Source organism: Topomyia yanbarensis, chromosome 2 (assembly GCF_030247195.1).
Source record: "Topomyia yanbarensis strain Yona2022 chromosome 2, ASM3024719v1, whole genome shotgun sequence".
In the NCBI taxonomy this organism is placed as follows: domain Eukaryota; kingdom Metazoa; phylum Arthropoda; class Insecta; order Diptera; family Culicidae; genus Topomyia; species Topomyia yanbarensis.
This window is the reverse complement of record NC_080671.1, coordinates 450,315,013-450,338,236: the sequence shown is the minus strand read 5'-3', so window position 1 is coordinate 450,338,236 and position 23,224 is coordinate 450,315,013. Positions and strand designations below refer to the sequence as shown.

At 39.2% G+C, this 23,224-nt stretch overlaps 2 protein-coding genes across 2 annotated transcripts in view; one reads left to right on the top strand and one right to left on the bottom strand.

The window, feature by feature from the left end:
* Positions 1 to 1,766: 1,766 nt before the first annotated feature.
* On the bottom strand, positions 1,767 to 2,777 carry LOC131685774 (uncharacterized). Its single transcript, XM_058969717.1, has 2 exons — positions 2,559 to 2,777; positions 1,767 to 2,469 (listed from the first exon to the last, which is right to left on the bottom strand). Exons 1-2 carry the CDS (start codon positions 2,638 to 2,640, stop codon positions 2,003 to 2,005), a joined length of 549 nt encoding a protein of 182 aa, XP_058825700.1. The 5' UTR covers positions 2,641 to 2,777; the 3' UTR covers positions 1,767 to 2,002.
* Positions 2,778 to 3,490: 713 nt separating this feature from the next.
* Positions 3,491 to 23,224, top strand: part of LOC131681105 (uncharacterized) — a 139,386-nt gene continuing 119,652 nt past the window's right edge. The window contains exon 1 of the mRNA XM_058961815.1: positions 3,491 to 3,559. The gene's annotated coding sequence lies outside the window, so the exon portion shown is untranslated. The remainder of the gene's footprint in view (positions 3,560 to 23,224) is intronic.

Genomic DNA, 23,224 nt, shown 5'->3' with positions numbered 1-23,224 from the left:
CTGGAAATTTTCACTCGGGCAAGTTAACATAAAGAATTTTGTCGAACCGACTTTCAGAATTACACGAAAGATAGTTAGACAGAGTTTTTGGCCTCAATTAGTATAATAAGATGATAAATATAACTTTTACTTTTTCCATTGATGTTAGTTCTGTAATATCAAATACCAGTTAAACTGGCAGCCCAAAACATAGTAAAAAAGGAATTTCCCTCACATTATGCACGCTCACACGGTAACATATGTTGCATGTATGGCAATACTTTTAATAAATTGAAAAAAATAAAAAATATTTCGGTACAGTAAAACTGGCGAAAAGCACAGAATCGTATAAACAGACTGCATAAAAAATCATCTGATATACAAGATCCTAACCCCTTCTTGTCAAACTTTTTTCTAAGCTATATAAACGTATAACGATATTTGGAAACAAATATAACAAAAACTTATTCTTTATTCAAACGTAAGTTCCTTTACAGCCTTTTAAGCAATTTCATTTGAACCTCCAACGTTAATTTTGCTTAGTTTTACATATGTAAAATATTTTAAATGTTAGAAAGAATTTTAACAACAATAATTATCTCGTGAAGTGGGTGAATGGAGAACAGAGAGTCTAGTTATGTAAGGTAGGCAAACTAGGGTCGATGAAACTATCCAAGTCAAGCTTGGATATCATATACATTTGGAGCAACATCAGATGTTGCTTCAAGCTGTTCTCAATCCCTATTCGGCAGTTTTCACGCCGCCACCCGCGTTACGGCTTGATAAGGCCAAACTTGTGTTGAAAGGGGTCAATTAAGGTTGTCTGACGTATTCTTGATGGTCACATCATTAGCGTGTTTGCATTAGAATCAACTGACAGGCTTAGTTGATTATAGGATTAGGGAATATTTATCAAATTATATATAGCGTCTTTTTCGCTTCAGATAGTTTGATATTCGAGCTTGTAGAACTCCTTGAGCGTGACGCATGCGAGTTCTGACGGAAATTGAGGATTCGATGAAAGAGATCTCTTCTATATGACGGTCGACCGACGGCGTCGAAATGCCGGAAGAGATGAGCAGCGGTAAGCGAGTTTCACAAGGGGGAATGAGACACTTACTTGTTACCATTGAAATGATATCTGTAAGTAGCACTAACAAACAACAAATTTCAGGAACTGTGCGAGATGGCGCAGGGCTTGTAGCCTTCGACTGGCATGGTTCATTCTCATTGGTTCGGAAGTCTTCTTGGCTGATTGGTAGATATGTGCTCCTACTTGCAAATTGATCAATTCGACATGTGGATCCTGATAGTCGTTGACTCTTTTGACCTTGGGTATGGGACTAGTTCAGGAAAGGAGTGCAGGACTGGCACCTAAGTGATAGTTCAGGTCTTGTTCTTATGATCATTTAACTCGACTAAGCACACCGGCTTTCTGAAATGATAACCAACCCTTTCGGGTCGGTGTGGTCTGTTCGAATCGAACCAGGCGTTTATTCGGTTCGACCAAACTTTATAAGGAATTGGGGATAAATATTTCCTATGTCCATTACGGGCAGATATTATTTTGTTATAAGATAGAGATGAAACAGCACAGTTGTAGGAAAAAAGTATTCGCGAGTAACAATAATTATCTCATGAATATATGACATTCGCCGCACTAACTGTAACTATTCAAAGTAAAAGCAATAAATCTGACCGTTCCAGATTTTATTTCCAGTAACAAGTCTTACTAATCTATGTGACTAGCACAGAAAAAATAGTTATAGTCACAACACAATTTTTTCTGGAAAATTTTTATCTCAACACTACGTAGGTATCAAAAGGCCATTCACTGATTATTAAACGGCTCATGTGGTAAAGGTTAATTACATTTTATTATCCTGATCTGCGCTAACGTAACGACATCGCAATACATCTACCAGAGCTTGCAAAATTTTCCACACTAACACTGCAGGAGACTAGGCGCGGTTCGATCGAATCGAAGAACGTCATTGAAAGCACGATAAATTATTAACATTATTCATCGAAGATGGTACTGATGATGAACGGCACAGATTACAGCACTCGCCGCCGTCGCCGCCGCTATCGACACAATCATAGCAATCGCACTATTTGGTATACTCCTCCCAGCAGCGCTGCTGAAGACGACTTCGTTGCAACGATTCTCGTGATCACACGCCAAACATTCCCGAATTCCGCAAAAACTGGCATACCGCAAAGCACAAAATTCGATCGATTTGGTACCGAAGACACAACCTCGCACGAATAGGAACGTCATGTCTGTCAGCGATGTCGCCTTCACGTGAACACACTGAAAATCCTCCCGGTCTCGAACCGGGCTCTTCCCCAAGGTTGGCATAAATCCGGCCAGCGATTCATTGGTCAGGTGAACGATCTTCTCCGTGCAGGTCACCGGTTCAATCTCCTCCCCGGTCACGTTACAATTGTCAACTCCGACACAGAAATGGCAGTCCAATGCGACGACCCCTGCGAACGACAACAACGTGAGATCGTTAATCAGATCGACATCGCGGTGCACGCACTAACGAGCAACAAAAGTAACCTCCAAAACTTGCCTTGATCAATTAGTCCCATCGCGATCATCGCCACCACCGCTACCGCTGCTGTCGCAGCAGTCAACCGCTGTTTTGACGTCATTCTGTCTATCGGCTGCTGCAGTACAGATTGCGTGAGGCAACATAAAGGACAGTACAAAAGGTAGGTATGTGGAATGCAATCAGCGTTTTACGATACAACGCGGTAAACGATCACTGCCGTACTGATCGTCGCTGTCTAGCCATGCCTGACCAGCCTCACACCGATCATTATCCGGCGGTCGAGTGTGTTGTAGTTGTTGCTGTTGTTGTTGTTGTTGTTCACGGCAGCCCCTCTCCACTCTGTGACGGAACCATTCATGCACAGGTCTCATTATTGCTCTTTGGATGCATTTCATGCGTGCAGTTCTAAGGTGCGAGATCGGTTGCTGTAAACTACCTGGTAGAGACAACAATGGATATTAGACGGTATGAGGAGTACGGTGATACAATTTCTAGCAGGGCTTAAGTTGGAATTGAAAGGTCGACTTTGACGATTTGTTTGCCTTTCATTTGCATGTAAGTGAGTTCGCCTAATCGATTTGGATCTCTGCTCGCATCTGTAATAACAAACGTGAATAGTGAAAATAAAAAAATGGGTTCAAATAGTCGTTGTGAAATTTGGAATTGGAGTTTATTTTGACATTCGTCCTTATATGAAGGAGTTTGTCCCAATATGAAGGAAGAAAAAGATCTACTAAACAAGGAACTGTAAAAAAGAACTAATCGTTTCCATTGACTGTCGTCGAAAATCGGTTAAACCTCTGTGGTACCCTCTCGGTCGAGTAAAAGCAATCACAGGCCTACGTTGGCGACACGTGTGCTGCATAGCGTGCACGATATATGAGTTGTTCTTCGATGAATGAGTAGTCGATAGAGCCCGAGTAAAATTAATTTGATGCTGTCTACGGTCATGATCATGGTCGTCTACAACTACGTCTAGATCAATTAACGATAATCGGTGCTGTTAACCTGCAACCGTTGTAAGTGTGCAAGTACGCAAATGTCTCCCGAAAAACAAACAATTCGAGGTATTAAGTTCTTTGATCGTAGCACGCAAGATGGCTTTAGTCTCATCACTATTGGTTGGCCTGGCTGTGACGATGCACTGTCTTACCTCCCATGCACGAAAAAACTATGTACTAGTCGATATATTGAACGTGAAAAGCCTCCCAAATATTGTGCCATAATCGATGCAAGCTGCTTCGTACCACCAGAGCAGAGGTGCGACGGTGTAAACAAAATGACCTACTTATTGACAGTGTATCATGCTCATACACGCGGGGAATGCAGGTGTCAAACGTACAAGGTTGATAACGATTTTTACCGATTATTTCTTGTGTTTAAAAAGGTGGAAATTACTGGTCTCAAACGACCTTCGATAAAGAGCAAACTCTGGTTTGGATTTAGCTAACTGGCTCGAAGTTGGTGTTAGTTATTGTTATTTTATAATTATATCGCTGAGAGTGCTTAACCCCAACGGGCTCGCTCTGTGCCCTTTGATTACGTGTGGCTGCCATCCCGTCCTGCCTGTACTACACCGAGCAAAATTTACTTTGAATTTCCATAAAAACGTCTTATGACTTTCAGACATAAGGATTTTAAATGGATTTTATAAGTCTGTCTTATGATTTGGAGGGGAAATTTTCCAAATCCATCTCTTATTATTTTCATGAGACACTCTTATGAAATTTATGAAAATGTCCGAATGAACGCCATAGGTGCCCATTTATGAAAATTGCTGACATTTATAAGCAGAGAACATAGCAGTAATAATGATTTCCATAGAACAGTCTTATGAAATTCATCACAATGATCGAATGAATGCCATAAGTTTTTTTATGGATATTATTGTGCATTTATATAAAAAATAGAACATGGCTGATATTTCTCGAGCATTTTTAGTAGACAAAAAATCAACAGTAAAAATCAACCTTTAGATGATATTAGGTTTTACACCAACCGACATAACCCCAAAATGAGCCGGATGAACTTCGTTTGACAATTTTCGGTGGTTTGTTCACGTGGGAGTTACGTGAGTTTGAATGTAACAGATGGGCACCTTTTGCACTCGAACTCACGCAACTGACAAAGTAAACAAACCACCGAGAATTGTAAAACATGAGCGTAATTCATAATGAGTTAATTCGTGTTGTCATCTTGTAGAACTAAATTCGGGACAAATGAACCGCCAAGTGTAGATGCCTTCAGAAGATTGAAGAGAAAACTCCCATTAAATATTAAAATTTGTACATAATGAGCAACGCTTCGTCAATATTTCCTGGGGAACTGGGCTTAGACAACTGGGAAACGACTTGACAACTGAATGATAATGATTCTTACTTCTCAAATGATTTTGATAATTATGAAATACGTGTCAGACACTAATTATATGCACAACAGATTTCATTTCAAAATATTGGATATCTTCTGAAAAATCATAACCATGGAAACTGATTTAATGCTCACAGTAATTTATTGAATAATATAAAAAACAATTATTTTAAATTTTGTTGCAATTTGACTAAAATTTCACTTCGTTTGTTTCAAACAGCGGTAACCAAAAAGTGCTGGCCTGAAACTATTAGCTCCTTTGGACGTCCAGGCCAATACTGAATTCATAAGAAACAATTATGAACTTTTCACAAAAGTGACGTTTATGAAAAACAATATAATTTTATAGAATCAATAACAGATCTCATATGAGTTTCATGAGAAAAACTTATGAAATTCTTAAACGCATATATTGGAGCAAAATCATAAGACTGTTTTATGAAATACATTATTTGTACGTCTATGGAGTGCATGAATAAAGATAAATGAATTCATAAGCCTACCTATGACATTCTAAAGCGTTCAATGGCATCGTCAGAAGGCTGGTTCATATGCCGAGACTTATGAAATTCTCAAATGCTTTTTGCTCGGTGTAGACTCATTTATCAACAACCACGCTACGACACGGCATTTCGAATCATCAGAACACGGGGTTGGAATCCGATAAAATTCAATCAGACTTAGTGGTGAAGCCCGGAGGTTAGTGAAGAAACTATCAGTTTTGAGTTATGCTAAATAAACCAGTTGTCATATATTTTTTTGGTGGAAGTGCGCTGATATTTTTTTCGGATTGCAAAACGATGTGGAATTGGGTGTATATTATAGCTGATGCTAGTGATTGACAGAACAGATCCGATTGTGGCGGCTGTCGGCAATGATGTAAGAAATAAACAGTAACTATTGGCCAATTATTCATGCGGACACGCGCAGGGCCGGCGGAACACCTGATGTCAACTACGAATGCGTCTCGCACGCAAAATGCATTCGTCTGAAATTCTGGATGTACAACAATTTCACTTTTTTATTCAGATACAAATTTCTTTGCTTTACAGTTTAAATTTCTTGAAAATGTGGGATAATAATTAAGTTTTTTTTTGAAATTATTTCTTAAAACAAGTGATGATACACTTACACTCGATATACAAAAAATATAAATGCAATTTTATTCAGACTAAAGCATATAGTACGAAATATTATTAAAGACTAGATATTCGAGATCACTGTCAGGGCATGATGAACAGGGTCGCCGACGGGCCTTCTTGGATCCACTAGAAACTCTTGGGATCATATTTCCAGGTAGATGTTAGCATGTTAACCAAAAAATAAGAGATAACTAAATTTGGATATCAAACGTGTTTAAAAATATGTATATGAGAGACATAATGGAGTGATCGAGTATAGTCACTGGACTGAAGAGATTCGTTTAACGGAGATATGGCGCAAGAACACTAGACGCACGACCAGACAACATGTTTAATGTTGCGATAACCGTCACCACAAGCGCAGAGACCGTACTCCATGTCCCCAATACGCTGGAGATGCGCATATAACATATGCGACAGATTGGATATGACCAGAGATGTCATCCAAAGTAAGCCACGACCTTCATCCATCCCCTTTAAACCAAGATTTGTATTAACCTTTGAGAATCCTAAACTTCCCTACGACATTTGCCAAGTTTCGAACGTCCTCTGACCAGAAATGCTGAAGAAGTCGTTGAAGCTACGCGATCGTTTTTAAACATCACCTTCTAATACCTAAGTGTCCGCCTTATCATTACCATTCCAATCTAAGTGTCGCGTTTCTTATTACCCGAAATGAAGCAATGTGAAAGAAGTCAAACTAATATTTGTATCTGGTAATCTAGTGCTATTCTTCAGACAAAGTACTCAGGAACTGAGCGCTTTCCATGCTCCATCGAACGGAGAGCCTTCTTGGAACTGTAACGATGTGGGTTTGGTTCGTTGATAGGTAAATATCAAACCATAAGTTATTTGGGGAGAATGTACGCAGCACAGCCTCTTTTATGATCGCCCTCACCGCTACTTTCTTAATAATTAGTATAGAAGCTATGTATGCTACGTCATGATGATATGCGCACTATAATGCTCAGCGCAAGCATATTTGCTGTCAGATAAATTATTTAAAGAACAATCATTATGTTTATATACAGTATTATCGTTTCATCGCGAAACGTCTATCGTTTGAATGGGGATCTACAATTCCTTTGTCGCTGAAAAAGGAATCTTAGAATCGCTGAAAAAGGAATCTATTCTGATCAAAGTTTGAGCTGAGTACACTATGTAGGGCCTAGCCACCAGACGAAATATTGCTTTTCTCGTTAATCCGTCGACGAATCGGTGCCAATAACTGCGTTTTTCAGCTTCATCAAATTTTTCATTTGCGTTTCTAACGTCGCGTATATTCGTAAAAAATCGGGCGATCCGACCTACAGAAAGTCCTTGTAAGACTTTGCGCGTACCATTCTGTGCACTCTCTGCCGACCACGGAGTGGGAGACCATCCACGGGGCTTGTTTCGTTTGACCTTTGATCTGTAAAGAATCAAACCTATCAAAACGTTGTACGCTTCCATTGGAGGAATTTCTTGTTTTGATTCGATTGTTTCGGATAGAGTGGACGTGTAGTATATCGTGGGAGTTATCGTCTTCTAGAGCCACCATAGATGCGATGTATAGGGGAACCCGGGGCTATTCGGACCTACTTAAGCAAATCGCCCTTTTAGGTGGATAGATGTGAAAAAAGTTACCGGTCAAAAATCCTAATTGTTAGTTTGACACCTCAGCTACATTTTGGTGCCATAAAAGGTTCATTTGCACTACTCAATGACAGCGCCAGGCGACGATTTGCAAACCTCTGCGTTTTTCCAGCCTTTTACAATGTAGGGGTATTTCGGACCTCCCTACGGGGCAATTTAGACCGTCATTTTTCTTTAATTTTTTTTACAATAGAATTATGTTTAGCTATGAATTAGTTACAAGCAAAAGGAAGCAAAAAAATAATAAACTGCTTTACAAAAGCTTAATCTGGTATGTCACAGCTGTCGATTGGCGGCCCCTTGTATTTTCTTTGCTGTGGCGTGTGCAATGGTGTGCGCAGCCGCAAACAGCTGAACGGTGGTTGACGGAATAGGGGGTCCGAATAGCCCCGTACGCTCATATCGCACAAAAGTGGTGAGTGTCTCGAAAATATCTCTGTCTTCACTCAAACAAAAATCATTACATAAACTAAGAGCCTCAAGCTTTCCAAAACCTTTTATTTTTTCACTTTTATTTGTTGCTTTAATCGCGGTTTTTCCATTATAATGATTTTTGTTTTGAGAATGGCAAAACAACGAAACACGTTGTATCTCCTTTCTACAAAGAACAAAAAATCAACTTCAGCTCTCAAAATTAATGTTTCAGAATGGCGGTTCCACGAACTTCAATACCTGGTACCGAACAAAGGCTAATCCGATTGAATTTATAGCACGTTTCGATCCCCAAAACGCTCCTACATAGTATATTCTCGGCCCTGGCGAATAATGATAAAATTATGGAAGATCTACGCCGGTAGTTTAAAAGGTTTTACATAATGCAAATGCATTGTATAAAGCATAAGAAAATTACAGGACTGACGCACTTGCATCGGTTTTGTAACAGAACCCATCAAGGGACACTCAGGCCTGTACGAGGAAGCTTAGGAGAGGAAATGAATCTCCTATTTCCTCTGCATTTATAGGCATATTAGAAGATGTTCCCTCAATGGGTCTGTCAGAATCTCGCCGTGGCCGGTGGCGTAGCTTATTTTAGAATTTCTTCTCGGAGCGTTCCTCCTTCGTTTTTCCCGTATAATTTACATGTGAAATATGTCAACAGTTCATGTGAAGTCACTCCACAGAATCAATACTTTTCATAATTCTCTCTGCTTTGTCCACACCATGCCTTGTTTCTACATCTATGATCCCATTGTTTACAATGACGGCCCCGCGGCAGAAAAAGGCGAACAGGTAGAACAGCTAAGTTCAAAAAAAGTTTGGAAGAACAAATTTGGCGAAAGGATGAACACAATTGTTTGCATACCAAAATTTTCACTGACTAAATCAAAGGGTTCTGTAAGGAGCCAACCACATATTTCGCAATGAAGGCCCCTCTCGGAGACTACACCATATATCTCTACTTCACGGGTGGGTACGTAGCCAAAATAATTCTTTGCACACGCCCGATTGTTGTTTAGTTAGATCACGGAATATATCGATTATGCTAAAAAGCTTATTTTTGGTTAGAAAGTCGACCATTCAGGGACTGGTATTCAAAGTCCATTAAACCTGAAAAGATGTTGGCAGACGGAGCTACCTTCCCATTTGTCTACACTATCATGCGGACTTCAGTAGCCACTGAAAAGGTTCCATCGCAGAGAATGGAAATTTAAAAGAAAGGAGTAATTGGGACGTAACTGTATAAATGCTTCAATTTTCATTTTCACTTACACGCGCCATGTCTGACCTTTCGCCAGTACGATTAAAAATCATTCCGAATCATACTACCCACTCGAGTGAAAAGTGTTCCGCTGGCTCCGGACACGCGTATACAGTGGACCTTTGGTTACTCGATACAGGTATACCTCGATTTAACATACATTTTCCGATTCAATCATGTACGTTAAATCGAATTTTATGTAAAATCGAAAGACGAAAGAAATATTTGTTTTCGAATAGAATTTTTTTTTAGACTGTGGCGATGAACATGCACAACTTACATGTGATTTGAGTGATTTTGTTGCCGGCTAACACACTCAAATGCGAGGCCAAATTTTTTATTGTGCTACATCTTAGGAATGAAGCGAATATGTTGATACCTATTTCGGGGGTTACATATATTTTTATTTTAGCCTTACCTCTATGATGTCAATTTTCATGCACACGGGAATCTTAATTTAAAGGGGAGGTTCTCATTCAAAACTTTCAAACATTTGATTTTTTTCTTTGCATTTTTGTAAGGTATAAGTGTCTAGTGTATCGTGCTATCAAAAAGTTTCTACCGACCATTGTTCGAAGTGGCGTCCTGGCCGCCATGGGACGTTCTCGGATCGAGACGCGCGCCTCAGGTAGAAACCTTTTCATGGCATTATGCACGTTTCCAAAATGCTTCACAACCACAGAAAACGGTGAAAACGAAAAAATTTGGTCTAAATTGTTAAAATCGAATTTTAGTCCACCATATTGCAATCGATATTTTTATTTTATAAATTCGTGTTTATAAATCACAAAACCTTTTTTTTCTCGATTTTGGGTGAAATACATACCATTTATTTTTTCAGTGGGAGCTCTTCATATTGGATCGGCCATTTTGAATTTCGAAAAACTGACTTCAGATTCATAATCAGCGATGTCCGAAATCCATAATTTCATGTAAAGGATTCAAAATATCAATATTCTACCACGATTAATTAATAGAAAGTATTCTGAAAAATTTAAACGCGTTCATCTCAAAACATGAATTTTCAAAACTGCGTACAATCTCATTTGAAAATAGTTCAATTTAAAGACTTCATCTTTTGACAACTCGAAATAAAACCTGTTTGATTGGAGGAACGACCTATATCAACGAATAAATTCCTCGTATTCACTATTTTTATTGAAGCCTTAAAGTGGAAAAAGGGCTAAAAATCGATCGCAAAGATTGAGATCGCACCATTGTTTCAAATTTAAAGTTTTCTACCGGTTCTTATCATTCCTCCAATAAAAGATTTAATATAGAGCATTATTATTAGTTTCGTGTTTGAGATCGATCCTGAAGCAGCAGACTGTACGCAGTTTTGGAATTTCATTCGCACCTAACCTTAGACAGAACGTCACCACGGGAGCCATTTTGTTTTTTCTTAAACAAAATTGAATGAAGACGAAAATATAAACTTTTTGAATTCTAAAACTGTTTATTTCTATGTTTTTTCGTTGGTCCACAAAAATATTCAAATTTTGCTTTTGGTCATTCGAACGAGAACCTCTCCTTAAATTGTTGTACAAAGTGAAACGTTCGGCTTGAGCTAACGTCTTAAATGGTATCATTACTGCCTTGCGAAGATGGTGATACTGAGGATAGTCGACTTCCGTAAGCCCAACCCCCATTTTTCTTCCTTTACAAAAAATTGCACTTCTAGAAAAATTCGGTCGTATAGGCCAAAATTTCAAGTCAACGACCGCGGCGTTGGGTCAGAGTACAGCTTTTTTGTCAACTCTACTCATGACGGCGATAATAAATATTTGTATTTATTATAGTTTCCTTTGTTCTCGAGATAATGCACACTAAATTGAGACATTGCAAGCTGCCGTTCGCTTGGCTTGGTTGTAGGTTGTAGGTCGAGGCACCGAGAAAAATAATTGTACACTGTTACCTATAAAACCCTTCAGCGTCAGCTCGGGAGCTGGCAAAACTGTTGGAATATTTTAAAGTGTTGTCGCCAGAATGATTAGAAAGTGCAAGAAAACTCTCACAACTTCCCGCAAAGTTCAAATCAAGCGTCGAACAGAAACAGAAACAAATAGTTGCCAGAGCTCGGGTCCATAAGCTGAACGACCAAGTTATGGCGAAAATGAATAGTTGTGTCTTGCTCGATGGCGAAACTTATTCGGAAACTGGTTCCAAACAAATCCTGGAATCCAATTTCTATGAGACATCAGCTCGTGGTAACGTTCCTGATGGATATAAATTTGTTTTCACGGATATACAGTAGGATTCCGTTTTTGGCAACAATGTTATTTTTTTCAGTTGCCAAAACCGGAACCGTGCCAAAAATGGAACCTTATTTTTAAAGTTTGGATTTTCAATTTACGACTTCAAAAATGTTTCAAGGATTTTTAATCATATGTGAAATGTAATGAGATGAAAGAAAAAATAAGCAAATTCAATTTTATTCATGATTTTATCAAATTCAGACGTCGTACAGTGGGGTAAGCTTTCGACGCTCAAAACCTCTACCGCCCTGGGTATATATCCTGGTGGATTAATGTCTTTAGCAAAGTATCTTAGATGAAAATTATCATTATTTTGACGACTTTGGTTTTGATCTAGATAAGTAGAAACTGATCTAGATCAGTTCTATCTTTTGATAGAGGTGTTCTATCAAAAAACTTTCTTCGGCAGAGTTGTTTGTTTTGATATTTCTAACACATGTACTGAAGACATTTACACTTTATAACCTATGTAGATGGCGCTACACGACATTTAAAAAAAATTCTCTAGAAAATGGATTTTAACATTTTATTATGAAAAATATATCTAGAAATAAATGTTTAATTCCTAAATCTTCGAAAATACAATAATAAAAATGCTTTAAAGAGTGATAAATGCTATCATGACATTTTAAGGTTGTTTTCATCAAAAATATTAAAAAAATATTTTCCACAAAATTTTTAATAACCCACGAAGCGGCAGATGGCGGCAGCTGGAATTTTTTTTGTGACTAGTAGAAACCTTTAACTTTATAATCACGAAGAGAAAAAAGTGGGACAAGATGCAGCCAAATGAAACGAGGAAAAAAATATAATTCAAGTGAAATAGTTCCTACTTCGCTAGAGAAATTTTGAGTAAACTAAAATATATGCAAATATTTTCTTGTTTTTGACTTCAAATATAATATTTTGAACTGAGAATAAATTTGTTAAGTAATTTATAAAGTAATCTTATTCAAATAACTGCTGTGTCTATTCCTTTCTGCAGTTTTCTAAATTGTAGTTCAGACAAAAGGCTGTGCTTATTCTTTGCAAGAAAGGTTTATCAGTCAGTTGTCAAAATAATGCTCATTTTCATCCAAGATACTTTTACGAAGACACAAATCCTTCAGGATACATACCCAGGGCGCTAGAGGATTTGAGCGTCGAAAGTAGCATTCTGCCCACTGTGCCGTCCTGTAGAATTTTCACAATCTTCGCGCACTTCTCGAGTGCAATTCCATTACGAATATGTAAAATAGCATTTAATTCGAATCGCTTTTCTTCGGCTCACTGACCGTCAAAACTTGAACAATTCACTGATTGGTAGTGTTGATTTCGCTCCTGGGGCTGTTATGTCTTCTTTCTGAAAATTATTGAACAATTTTGTTGAAAAAACACAGCTCTTTTAAATAATAAATAAATTTATTGCTTCTCCATAACTAACCAATCGTTGATCTTTCAAATGGAATTGATAGATTGAAAATCGAACTGCATTGCTTGAAGATATTTAGGTTTGAAGAAAAACATTTTTGTAGTAAAAATCACTTGCAACTTGTCCATATTATAGGGGAGCCCGGGGCTATTAAGACAGTGGGGGTAATTCGGACCCCCTCGATTTCTCAGACAATAAAAAGACTTTCTGACTATCGTACATATTCGTGGAACCGCTATTCTGAAACATCAATTTTGAGAGCTGAAGTTGATTCTTTGTTCTTAGTAGAAAGGGGATACAACATTTTTTGTTGTTTTTCATTCTCGAAACAAAAATCATTATAATGAAAAGTCGTGATAAAAGCAACAAAAAAAGTGAAAAAATAAAAGGTAAGTGTTTTGGAAAGCTTGAGGCTCCTATTTTATGGAATGATTTTTGTTTAGGTGAAAACAGAGATATTTTCGAGGCGCTCACCACTTTTGTGCGATATGAGCGTACGGGGCTATTCAGACCCCCTAATCCGTCAATCACCGTTCAGCGGCTTGCGGTTGCGCACACCATTGCACACGCCACAGCAAAGAAAATACGTGGGCCGACAATCGATAGCTGTGGCATACCAAATTAAGTTGTAGTAAAGCAATTTATTTTTTTGCTCCTTAAGTAGTGTCTTTTGTAACTAATTCATAGGTAAACATAATTCCATTGTAAACAAATTAAACAAAAATGACGACCTGAATAGCCCCGTAGTATGGTCCGAATTACCCCTATATTGTAAAAGGATGAAAAAACGTAGAGGTTTGCAAATCGTCGCTTGGCGCTGCCATTGAGTGGTGCAAACAAACTTTTTATGGCACCAAAATGTAGCTGAGGTTTCAAACTAACAATTAGGACTTTTCACAGGTAACTTTTTTCACATCTATCCACCTAAAGGGGCGATTTGCTTAAGTAGGTCCGAATAGCCCCGGGTTCCCCTACATAAATAATGCATCTTTACACTTATTGTAATGATTAAATACAACACGTATAGTGTAAAATGTAGGCAACCCTTAAATGCATAACACTGTTTTAAAACATCTCAAAATTATGACAGTAATGTATTGAAGCTATGAGACAATTTTCAAAATATTAAAAAAAAAATTGATTTGCGCCTTTGAGGATTAATATGACTCCCATGTTTGGAAATAAAGTCAAATGTGATATTAATTGATACAAGAAATATCTATTGCACGTTTCTCAAAGTCTTATTATGACCAACAAAAATGTTGCCAAAAACGGAACCGATTTGTTGCCAAAATCGGAGTGTGTCAAAAAGGGAGCATGCCAAAAACGGAATCTTACTGTATTTGCAAAAAACTCATGAATTGGCATTATATCTCTCCCTGCGGCAAGAAAACTAAAACTGGCGATGAATTCAACAATATACTATATAAAAATCTCCATATCTAAATGATCTACAGTACGCAATTCTTAAACCTCCAGGTGTCGGTGATTACATTTGTATAAGTCAAGAACTATACTCCAGAGATATTCGGTTCAATACTAAGCCTAATAAAGTGTGTGCCATATTCATATACCTTTAAAAGGTTGCGCTTGCAAATCTGTAATCTTTTTGGGTGACTTGGAACCTCATATAAAATCAGCTCATTTCACCCAACTGAGTTCGTTTTGCCTGCATGAATATGTACCAGGTAAAAAAACTACTCCAATCATTTTTACGTTACGTTACGAAAACCTATGCATCGTCTATTGTCTACACGTTTACTGTTGTTGGTGTCGGTAGCTTTACCTACACTCTTAAAAATATTTACATTTTGCAAGATGCACGTGAAAAGAGCGTTACAATTCACTTGAATTGCAATTAAAAATATGCTTCGTTCACAATCCCCAACTTGTTCAGGCGAATTTCACATGAAAAAAACACAATATTTTATTACTTCTATTATCCGACAGAAAAGTCACAATGCTGCTTACGGTAACTATATATTTTTTGAAAGAGTGTAGTATTAGTAGGTATCTTAAAGCCATGTTGGCTTTTTGCTTCTAAACGTACATTCCGCAGCTAGTTGGTTATATTAATCGAGGCTCCCAGAAACATTATTATAAATTATGAATAAACAAATCTCAAATTTCAAGGTTGTTGTAAATATTTCGGCACATATGAAATATATACCAGAGAATAAATAATTTATTTCAGTGCATTAAAAGTTCTTCACGGTCAAAATATCACGCTACTTTTCTGAATTGAAAAGTAAAACAAGCTCCTAAATTGAAAGGTTAAAGTTTTACTGATCAAACGAATCCTCTTAGTATTTGCAAGCATTTATTTTTGCTCGTTTTCCCGTTTTGTAGTATATCTGTACAGGAATCGTGACAAATCTGTTGCAGCAATGTATTATATGTCAGACACCTCCACTGCGAGGTGATCATCATTGTGTTTTTGACTGTCCCAAGTGAGGACGTGTTTTCTTGAAAAGCGGATAGTTAACAACATCGGAAGCTCTCTTGCATCACTATGACCAAGAGGAAGAAGAAACTCAGTCTCAGTCCTACCGTTCCAAAGGGTAGTGGAGCAAATTGCAGTCCAGTCACTGCGACACCAAAGAAACGGCAACGTAAAATCGATGTCGTTCAGAAGGATGGAACGGAATCCGGCAGAAGCAACCATACACCAATCCAGTACAGCCGTGTGGATGGAAACGGTACTGCTATCAATTCAAGTGAATTGAATGGATTTGGAGATTCCATGTCAAATGCCAGCGCTGCTGTGAAGGTTAAACTGCCGCCAATTATGGTCAAATCAATTCCAATTGGCCAGCTCGCCCAAGGTTTGAAGACAGTTGGTGTCGCTGCTGAATTTAAACTGTGTCGCATTGGAGTCAAGGTTATGGTCCGCATAAAATCGGACTACAACAAAACACTAACCTGGTTGAAAAATTCCAAGGCAGAGTTTTTCACCCATGATATCCCCGGCGAAAAACCATTCAAAGTGGTTATCAGAGGATTACCAGACATCGATCCTGAACAAATCAAGAGCGAGCTATGTGAACATTATAAATTAGAGCCGCTTAATATTTTCCGGATGCGGCGACGTGACGAGAAAAAGAAGAAGTTTAGGGATTGCCTGTTCCTAGCGCACTTTCCGCGAGGAGCAGTCACACTTAACACGCTACGAGCAATTCGCGCACTCAGTTCCATTATTATTCGCTGGGAACCATACCGTGGTGGTCGTGACGTTACCCAATGCCAGAAGTGTCTGAACTTTGGTCATGGAACCAAAAATTGCAACATGTCTGCTCGTTGTGATATCTGCAGCTTAAACCACAGTACAGTCAGTTGCCCGGTGGAAGGGGCAGTAGCTTACAAATGTGCCAATTGTGATGCTGCTCATCAGGCGTCAGATAAACAGTGCCCGAAACGTGTAGCGTACAAAAACATCAGGAGACAAGCATCAGCAGCAAATCAACCTGGACGTAAAATAAAAGCCCCCAGCTTCAACCAGGATAACTTCCCACCGCTGGGACCGCGCAATTCCCAGCCCCAATCCTCGCCGCCCGCCAGTGCAACTCCAGCCGCTGGTCAATGGTCCATCCCCCCTGGACACCGAGCGACAAGCCCATCATCAGCATCTCTTTTTTCGGCTAATGAGCTAATGGAGATTTTCGAGAACATGACAAGTGCTCTTCGACAATGCCGTAGCAAACCTGAGCAAATCCAGGTCCTAGGCACGTTTATTATCAGGTATGGTGTTTAACGCTCTGAAAATTGTGAACTGGAACGCTTGCTCTGTAAGAGCAAAAAAGTTAGAGCTTGCGGACTTTGCCAGCAGGCATGACATCGATGTTGGTTTAATAACCGAAACACACTTAACAGCAAAAGATAATTTCTCGCTTCCCAACTATAACACTATCCGACTTGATCGCTCAAACACCAGAGGGGGTGGTGTGGCGATAATCCTGAAGAAAGGTATACGGTTCTCAATCCTACCGCAATTTAAAACGACAATAATTGAAGCACTGGGAGTTGAAATACACGCGCTAGCTGGTGATATAAGGCTCATATCTGCATATTGTCCTCGCCAATGCTACTCCAGCCATTGGATGGCCGCTTACTTCAAAAAGGATTTGACTATTATCTCAAGAAGCAACACCAAATTTATCATCGGAGGAGACCTCAACGCAAAGCATGAGCTGTGGAAAAACTACCAATGTAACCAAAATGGACGCCTGCTTTTTGACCAAACACAACTGGGGCACTACACGATACAGTTTCCAGACGAAGCAACGTATGTAACACAAGCAGGGAATCCATCGACGCTGGACATTTTCATCACCAACACCGAAATTTCAAAGCCGGTTTCGCTCAACGAACTCACGTCCGACCATTTCCCAGTGATTTGCGAAGTCAATGGAAGTGCAGCTGCTGTTTCTGTCTCCACGCGGAAGGATTACCATCGTGTCAACTGGATTCAATTCAGCCGAATAGTGGATGACAACCTCCAGGAAAATCCGGATCTAACCACCGAAGAAGACATCGATGCAGCGATAGAGCGGCTATACCATGCAATTGGTGTGGCTGACGAGGCATGCGTGAGGAGGGTTCCTGTTCGGGGTAAGTTCGTTAAAATCGATTCCCACACACTTTGCTTAATTAGACTGCGTAATGTGTACAGACGGCAATTCCAGAGATCTGGTGATCTATCCAAAAAACTTTTAGCCTCAAATCTCTCCGAAACCATCTCGTTGCGACTGGATACACTTCGAAATGAAAATTTCGGACGTGTTATTCAAGGCCTAGATGACCGTTCTCGTCCCTTTTGGAAGGTTTCCAAGGTACTGAAATCCAAACCTAAACCAGTTCCACCACTGACGGTAAACAACCAGCGGCTTATTACCCCCTCTGAAAAGACCAACGCAATTGGCAATCAATTCGCATCATCCCACCTACTTGGTTCCACCATCTGCAGTCCTCTTGAACAACAGGTTGCCCAATGTGTGTCAGAATTGGATGCTAGTGATTGTGTGATACCGGCGGCTGATAGAGTGACAGTTGAACAGGTTTGCTCCGCTATCAAGTACACAAAAAATATGAAGGCCCCCGGGTTTGATGGACTATTTAATCTTATCCTTAAGAAACTTAGCACCAAAGCACAGGAGCTCCTCTGTAAGATATTTAACTGTTGCTTGAGTCTCAGCTACTTTCCATCGGTATGGAAAATCGCAAAAATAATCCCAATCCTCAAACCCGGGAAAGATCCGACCTTACCATCCAGCTACAGGCCCATCTCCCTTCTCTCGTCCTTGAGCAAACTGTTCGAACGTATTATTCTCAACCGACTGGACATCTTCGTAACAGAGAATAACATACTCCCACCTGAGCAATTTGGTTTTCGCCGAGGCCATTCAACAACACACCAGCTATTACGGATGATTAACAACATCAATACGAACAGAGCCGTCTCCAAGTCCACTGCTGCAGCATTTCTTGACGTGGAAAAAGCGTTTGATAATGTTTGGCACGGTGGACTGGTGTACAAGCTCTGTCGCTACAACATCCCATTGTATCTCATCAAAATAGTCCGTAATTACCTAGATCAAAGTTCCGGGTAACATTAGGCGGAGCTGAGTCAAACATATTTCCAATACCTGCTGGTGTCCCCCAGGGAAGTCTATTGGGCCCCCTACTGTATAATATCTACACATCAGATATACCCCAAATCCCCATTGGTTGCCAATATTTCTTTTTTGCCGACGACACATCGATCACCGTAAAAGGGAGAACACCAACTGAGCTAAGGGCAAAACTCCAGCGATGCCTTGACACCTTTACCACCTATGCCGCAACCTGGAAAATAAAAATAAATTCCTCCAAAACGCAGACCAACATCTTTCGCCATCGTCCCACACCAAAACTCATCCCCCCACCAAACTGCAAGGTTACAGTATGCGGGTCACAAATTGACTGGTCCAACGAAATAGTTTCTCTAGGGTTGACTGTGGACTCTAAACTAACATTTAGACCACATGTTAACAAAATCCTCACCAGATGCTCCACCCTCGTTCGTTGTCTCTATCCACTAATCAATCGCAAATCCAGACTCTCGATAACAAATAAATTAGCCGTCTATAAACAAATTATTTCCCCAATGATACATTACGCATCACCCGCGTGGGAATCATGTGCAAAAACACACAAAAAGAAGATCCAGATTGCCCAAAATCGAACCCTCCGCATGATTCTGAACCTACCATATGGTACCCGAACAACTGACTTACACCAGCTAGCTGATATCCAGCCAGTCGAAGACAAAATGGCATCAACAAAATCAAAATTCAGAGAAAAATGCTCATTATCAGAATTTCCACTTGTAAATTCTCTCTATCATTAAATGTTCATTAGAATAAACTTGTAAATAGTAGGTTAAGGTAGGTTAAGTTGTAAATAGTAGGTTAAGTAGTAGTTAGAATCCAATACTAAATTTAAACAATCTCTCTAATGAGTAAAATCGAAAAAAAATATTAATGATCCAACTAGTACAAACTGTACAAAAATAATCCAAAGCTGAAAAGAGGTATTCTACATCACTTAAAAAACTTGTAAAAATGTATTACACTACAAAAATATGAAATAAAGTAACTGTCTGAACTGAACTGCTAGGTGAATATTCTAAAACCAATTCAATTTAATTGAATTGATAATGCGTAATATATATGTATGCCTGTAGCGTAATTTACTTTAGTGTTTTGACCTTGATTAACTATTCGCCGATGGCCTATGGAAACTGCAACGTTTTTCGGTCACTTCCCATTCAACCAGTGTCCAAAAATGACGCACTACGGTCCTATCTGGATTATTCTTCTTGCAACCCAGATGGCGATAGCTATCAAGTGCATAAAATGTGATACCGAATCCGTAGAAAATGTTTGCGACACCGACGAACATCTTGTGACTTGTTCCGAAAAAATAGCAAATGTACAATTCCGTCAAATGGAGGCTTGGAAAAACTCGCTAACTGAACCTTTTCGTAATACTGGTTATCGCTGTTTGAAGCTTCAGGTGAATGACACATTGGATCTCGTTAAAGGTTGCGTTTATGCTAACCTGGACGTATGCGGAGAGTTTCCGGAAGCGACTATCTGCGTGGCCTGTCAGCAGGACGAATGTAATCGTGAGGGTTACGAAGATGCTGGAGCTCCGCTTACGGATTCATTGGCTATGATCTCGTTGATGACCTGCATTTCTGTAATTATTGCGTTGCTTTATTAGACTACCAAATAAGTTGATTACAATTACTGCTTTCATTAAACACCGTGGTTTTTATCATTGATCCATGTTATTTTACCCCTTTCCGAATTCCGATCCGGTGAATTATGTTGAATCGTTTCATTATTAACAGCTGTCGGTACACTCGATTAAACCGAACAGCTCCCATCCACAATCTGTCACCTTCCATAAATGGGTCCCCCCTTTGCATTTCCGAACAAAACCAATTAGGCCGTTTTAATTCAACAGCATAAATCATAAATCAAAAAACCCAACCGAATAATCAACTGGCGGATTAAATATTCAACATCCATACTCCCAACCTACCTCTCAGTGGCATCCATTCAATTGGATCGGTTTCATCCTGTTTGCCATCCGATTTCGATTCGTTCGCAGATGCGACAACAGCCGCATCCCGGTTGCTTGCTTTGGTCAGTTTATTTCGACAAAAACGACCAATTGCATCGGTATTAGGGGTGTTCAAAATGAAACAAGTTACAAACCAAATCGTTTATATTGACTAAAGCTGTGGAAACATTCGATTTTTAACCACCGCTAGGTTCCAAGCCGGACCGGGCTCCACACCTATCGAACTCCCCGAAACCTTCCACAGAAATGAACAGCTACATATTTGATGACACGTCATTGGATTTTCCGTGCAGTTCTCTTCATGAGAAACGCCTGTCGCAACCATGCTCTATTGGAATCGCATCTAGATCGGAGGACAGTAGTCGTTCGGAAAGGGAGCCAAATTGACTCCAACACCACCGTCAGCGTCGGCTGGATTGGATTCAAATATGCAATTATTTGCTCGCTTAACTCCGTTTGGAGCTCGGTCCCTGTATGGACGTGTTTGCTGGTCTTCGTTGGCGAAAGTGTTCACGATGGTCATTGGTTCGTGTGACGTATGGCGGACGGATAGCGGTGTCCTTTCTTTGGTTGTTGGAAACGACGTGTTATTCGAGGCTGTTGTTTTGCGTTGTCATTTCTTTACGTTAAAGTTTTATCACATTCACATATGAGATTTGCATGAACATGAACAATATTCATTGAATTGAAAAATAAGTAAAAAAATCAATGAAATTTTTTTAAATGATGGAAAAAATAAACATAGTTCAAGACCACAGCGTATTTGTTTCAAACTCGTATTGAGCATATGTATTTACGGAGATATAAGCAGTCAGGAGGCTAAAAATAAGATTTGAATGCTTCTCGTTTCGGGTGCATATGTAGAAGCTTGTTATTTAATGGAGCCTCAAAGGCGGCAGTAGTAGTCGCAAATATATAATTTTATTTTGAGAAAAATGGAAACTATTATATATAACTTTATTATATTTTTTATTCTTTTTATTTTTTATTTTTTTATGATTTTTCTTAATTTTTTTTATTTTTTATTTATTTTTTTTTTATTGGCTCAGCAGCCTTTCGGTGATAATGAACCGGGTGGGAAAACAACCTCGTCGACAATCCCAATTCAAATTCTATAAATATCACTGCTAATTCACACCGACACATGAACCGTGCATTTACGTTCTCATTCTAATACATTTTAACAATTCTATCTATTTCAGCGGTTACACCACCGTAAAATTTAAAAAAATATCAAAAATTTGTTTATTTATCTAAAATGTTCAAAATGACATCCCAAAAAATTGAATACGAAGACAATGTATAAATGTTCAAATTTTCAATTCTACCGCAATAGCTCTTATGTATATTCCGAATGTACACAAAACTTTAACCACGTTTTTCTCAAAATCACGTTTTTTGAGCTGGCCGGAAATGTAACTTTAACAAATGATTTTTGATCGTCTTGAAAAATTCACAGTATATTCTAAATTGATGTCTCCAGCGACGTACGCAGGATTTAATTTTTTTGTTGATTTTTTGCCTTTCTCATATAAAGAAAGGCTATGCAATCACTGTAAAAATCGACTTTTTAACCGAGGCCCGGAGGGCCGAGTGTCATACACCATTCGATTCAGTTCGTCGAGATCGGCAAATGTCTGTGTGTGTATGTATGTGTGTGTGTATGTGTGTGTGTGTGTATGTGTGTGTGTGTCATTTAAACTCACACAATTTTCTCAGAGATGGCTGAACCGATTTTCGCAAACTTAGTTTCATCTGAAAGGTATAACGCTCCCATGAGCTGCTATTGAATTTTTAGATGATCCGACTTCCGGTTCCGGAGTTACGGGTTGAAGAGTGCGGTCACACAGCAAATTCCCATATAAACTGGTACCACCATGATGTTCAAATGATGTAATACATATTAAAATTTATGTAACATTACTCTAGTTTGCGGGTCTGGATCACTAATGATCAATCAAAGCAGCTTTGACCACATTGGCCACCTATGACAGTTCATGACGCCCCCGGGGAACCCGCCAAGTTCCTAAGCTAATATCACACCCACTCCCCAACGAATTCTCTACCGATTTTTACAAACTTGATTTCAAATGAAAGATACAGTAATGCCATTGACTGCTGCTGAATTTCATTCTGTTCTGACTCTTGCTTCCGGAGTTACAGGGGTGTTAGTATGGATACACTGGAATTTCCCATATAAATCGGTACAATCGTAATACCTCAGAGGCTAAAAACTATTGAAATGGTCACCAAATTACTTCTAATCGCAGATCTAGATCACTGATTGCCAATCAAACATTCTTTGAATATATTTGTGAATTGTGAATATATATTCCACAAATAAAGTCACATCGGTTCTTCGGTGATGACTGAACCGATTTTCTCAAACCAAATCTCAAATGGAAGGCAAAATATGCAGCTGAGTATTGCATCAGAGCCCCTCCGCCCCCCCCCCCCGCCTTGCCCTTACATCTCCCTCCTTCATCACTACCGTCCCCTTGGACCACCCTCACGCCCGCATTTCCTTCATCCACACCAAAATA